We start from the raw sequence: 4,035 nt of genomic DNA, 5'->3' as shown, positions 1-4,035 counted from the left end.
TGGCTGCCCGACCTGCACCCATTGGCACGCATGGGCAGGCAATTAAACCCTCACGAGCCCTTTCACCTTATCAGTGACAGGTCTTCACTGAGCGGCGGTTATCTGTGCCGGTCGGCACACCTCAGACTCGGCCATGTTCCACCCGCACACAAAACAATAGCATCTGATGACCCGATCTACTGCACCTCACAGTCCTCTAACTCAGAGGTCAGCCTCTGCCCACGGCCAGGATATACTGTAATATGATGGATGCTGTTGTGATGATGATACCATTTAGCCCTAACATCTCTATAAAAAAATGTTTTAGAAAGAGGGAGAGAGAGAGAGAGAGAGAGAGAGAGAGAGAGAGAGAGAGAGAGAGAGAGAGAAAGAGAGACAGACAGACATCAACTTAACAAATAAAAAAGGCACAATGAATAAAGCAGACTCAATTTTTTTAATATTGGACATACATTTTATTTTAGGCACTTCCAACATATCGGTTCACTCACATATACAAAAACTGTTGCTTATTACTGTAAGTATACTTTCCATGTAACTATGCAAATGTGCACACTACCTGTTTGTCTTCATATTGCTCCAACAGGTACAGTAGACCAGACCCAGCTCTGGGTTAGGCTTGGTTGGGTGAACACAAACTCGTTTAAAATTCAAATGAATTCAGTGGAAAATGAAGCTAAACAGAAGGGTGAAACGGTTGTCAACAGTTCAAACCGAACACGGTTGCTTATGATGCATGCAGTGTGAGCATGGTTAGTAAACACCATTATAGCACTGCTTGTTTTATTATGAACATTTTCACAGTTTGAGCAGGTGAAGCTAAGGTAAATTAGACAAAATAATTCGCCAAAGTCAAGATCAATTCCTGAAATAGTCCTTACTTTCATTTTTCTAATGTTGCTGAAATGATAAAGCAGCACAAACAGAGCAAAAATATAGCAAAAATGTTGTTATAAACAAACAGCAATTTCCTTCACAGACATAGCTAAATAAAAAAAAGTAGAAAACCAGAAAAAGGTCATAAAATGTACAAACAATGCACAGAGTACACATCTACATAACACACATAAATGTCACAACGGCATAAATAAGGTAATGTGTTTACTTGGTGGTTCAAAAATGTGTCAAGGTGACCTTCACATTTCTTCACTTCTCCGACTCCCTCCACCCCTGTGCATTCCTGCCAAATTTGTACACCAGCCTGCGGCCATCCACACGCTCCAAGATCTCTCTCTTGTAGTAATACCTGAAAGCGAGGTTAACAGGGAGAGGTAAGAACTTCAGGCTAAGTAAGTTGCTAAACAAACAAATTGCATTAAAATAGAGTGTCTGTTGGAGCGTTGCATTACAGTAAATAATTTGAGAGAGAGCAGATGTGTCCTTGCATACTTGGATTGGATGGCAACTCAACATCTACATTTTGTTGCTGCAGTCTAGGGTTGGCAACTTTCTGAAACGTCAGAAAACGTTGCACCGATCATAATTTAAGTAAGTCAATTTCTTGTGTATTAGCTGCAGGACTGGGTTTTATGCAAGTTAAAACAAACAAAACCATATTAATACGATATACAATAGTAACTGCCCCCATGTTTCAAACTCATAGCTGAAGTAATTTTGCAAAATCAATGTATACAGTAAGTCGCGGCTAATAGTTGGGCAATTACGTTAAAGGTTAAAGTGCCCCAGTGGCACCCAGGCGAGTGGTGTGAGAGTTGGCCGTCCCCCACAGAGGAGAGGACAAGGTGAGCCAGCCGGACGACACAGCCCTTGCCTGCCTCGAATTTCACCTGCCAGGTTTTCACAGCTGATGCCCAACAACACCTGAGGTGTGCGCATGTGTGTGTAAGTGTGTGTGTGTATGTGTGTGTGTGTGTGTGTGTGTGTGTCTGTCTGTGTGTGTGTGTGTGTGTGTGTGTGTGTGTGTGTGTGTGTGTGTATGTATGTGTGTGTGAGTGTGTGTGGTGCATCACAGGCTATGAGAACCACACAAACAAACACAATCACATTCTCAAAACAGGCACGGCAGGCCTTGTGTAAATTCTTTGGTCGTGTGACTCTTTGATGACACATTGATGTGTCTCAGAAATGTTATAAGAAGACAGATATAAGCTATGTTGTCATACAAGTTTTCATAGAAAACTAGACATTGTTGCACTTAATGTTTTGTTAAGAGTTTATGTAATTGAAAAGTCTACCAATATCTGTTGGATCCAACAGATATTTTGTTGACATTCTGAGCATTTGCACATAGCCTCTGGGCAGTGATTTGTGAGCGATATGAGTGAAAAGCATGATTTTAGTGTGTGGGCTGTAATATTGAGCGTGATCAAGAATGCCACGTCTCTAGCCCCAGCCGTGGCGCGACTGGCTGGGGCACCTGCACCGCACGCCGGATCCGGGTTCGATTCCCGCCCCGTGGTCCTTTCCGGATCCCACCCCTACTCTCTCTCCTGCTCGTTTCCTGTCATACTCTCTACTGTCCTATCCAATTAAAGGCATATAAAGCCCAAAAAAATAATCTTTAAAAAAAAAAGAATGCCACATCTCAGGACCCTGATTGACTAGGCATTGGAGAAAGCAGAGGGCAGAGAGGATCGGGGCGGGGGCGGGGGGCGTGATTACCTCATTGCTCGGCTAAGCTTCTCGTAGGTCATGCTACTGTTGTTTTTCTTCTTGCCCCACAGCTGGGCCACCGCCTCGGACTTCAGGAAGCGGAACACGCCTTCGGAGCGGTCCTCCCACTTGATGAGGCCCGGGTTGCGCTCGGGGTTGAGCAGGATGTCACGGATGAACTCCCACAAGTGTGTTCCCCTCGGATCTGGTGGGGGTGGCACGAGGGTTATGGCAGAGATTTTAGGAACTTTACAAAAGAATGACCAAAAAAAAAAAATCCAGAGTTTGAGAGTGATGAATCCTGGTGAAAAGTAACTCCTCTGCCAGGTAGGTTACAAAATAGCTGGGCAATAAATTAAATGTTGGTGCGGATTTCAAATGTAGTCGTGACGACAAAGGTCTTTTTTGACAGAGAACATTTAATCGAACCTATAGCAAAAACATGCCCTATGGAAGAACAAGAACAGTTTGTTCAATAAATTCTCATGAAACTATCCAGACTCAGCAATGCGGGAATTGGCTACTGTAATCTCGCCTGACTCATTCAGTTTAAACAATGCTACTGGTTGGCTTTAACCAAAAGCTTTCATTAATTAACTTCAGCTTGGCTCTGCCCACCTACTTACTGCCTTTGATCAACATGGCACATGCTCTCCATTATCGGCATGAGATTCCATTCTCAAACTCGGGCTTAGAGTCATCAGAAAGGTTATTGATATATCAACTGGTATAAATGTATGTATGAAAAGGACTGTTTTGTGCCTGTGTAGGCAGATGATGCTTTGGTTTGGTCTGTATGTTTCTCTCTGTGTGTGTGTGTGTGTGTGTGTGTGTGTGTGTGTGTGTGTGTGTGATGTATTGCACTGTGTCTGCAGTGTCCAACTCACTGTGTTTTTTGACAGGATGCGACCGGTTGTGTGATCTCTTTGGGTCTGACGGGACAGTAGAAGGACAGTCAACAATGGCTCAAATCACAACAAATTGCTCTTTGGGCGTGTTTTTGTCTTAAACGCCAAAGTACACTCACCTGGGCTTGAGGGAGAAGGTGAACTCAAGGCTACTGAAGATGAGAATGATGGCTTAATATCGAAAAAGTCTGCAATACACACAGCAGCAAAGAACATTACTCAGAACTTGTGACCAGAAGGCTGGTCATGTTTGTAGCAGAGACATCAATAATGCTGAAATATCAGACATATTGTAGACACTAATACATTAGCATGCCGCTAATAAAGGCAAACCCTTAGGCGGGGATTACACCAGCCAGCGGCAAGCGGCAGGTTTCCTATTGTTCTCTATGGTTCGGCGGTGGAACGGTGACACCGAACGGCGTAACGCTAGCGTTGAGCAAACTGTGAGTTGAACTTGGTTCAACTTTGAAGCGCAATGCTCGGCTCGTCACAATCAGTTTTGGAATGTTTA

General features: G+C 43.7%; 1 protein-coding gene across 2 annotated transcripts in view; it reads right to left on the bottom strand.

Annotated features, from left to right (window-relative positions):
- Positions 1-431: 431 nt before the first annotated feature.
- ehf (ets homologous factor) overlaps positions 432-4,035 on the bottom strand; it is an 11,533-nt gene continuing 7,929 nt past the window's right edge. For both annotated transcript variants that reach the window (XM_062548232.1, XM_062548233.1), the window contains exons 6-9: positions 3,641-3,709; positions 3,501-3,545; positions 2,623-2,818; positions 432-1,246 (exon numbers count right to left, since the gene is read on the bottom strand). In XM_062548232.1, coding sequence (XP_062404216.1) covers positions 1,147-1,246; positions 2,623-2,818; positions 3,501-3,545; positions 3,641-3,709 — 410 coding nt within the window. In that variant the 3' untranslated portion in view covers positions 432-1,146. The remainder of the gene's footprint in view (positions 1,247-2,622; positions 2,819-3,500; positions 3,546-3,640; positions 3,710-4,035) is intronic.

This window comes from Sardina pilchardus, chromosome 10 (genome assembly GCF_963854185.1).
Source record: "Sardina pilchardus chromosome 10, fSarPil1.1, whole genome shotgun sequence".
Taxonomy (NCBI): Eukaryota; Metazoa; Chordata; class Actinopteri; order Clupeiformes; family Clupeidae; genus Sardina; species Sardina pilchardus.
The sequence above is the reverse complement of the archived record's forward strand: the minus strand, read 5'-3'. Positions and strand labels throughout refer to the sequence as shown.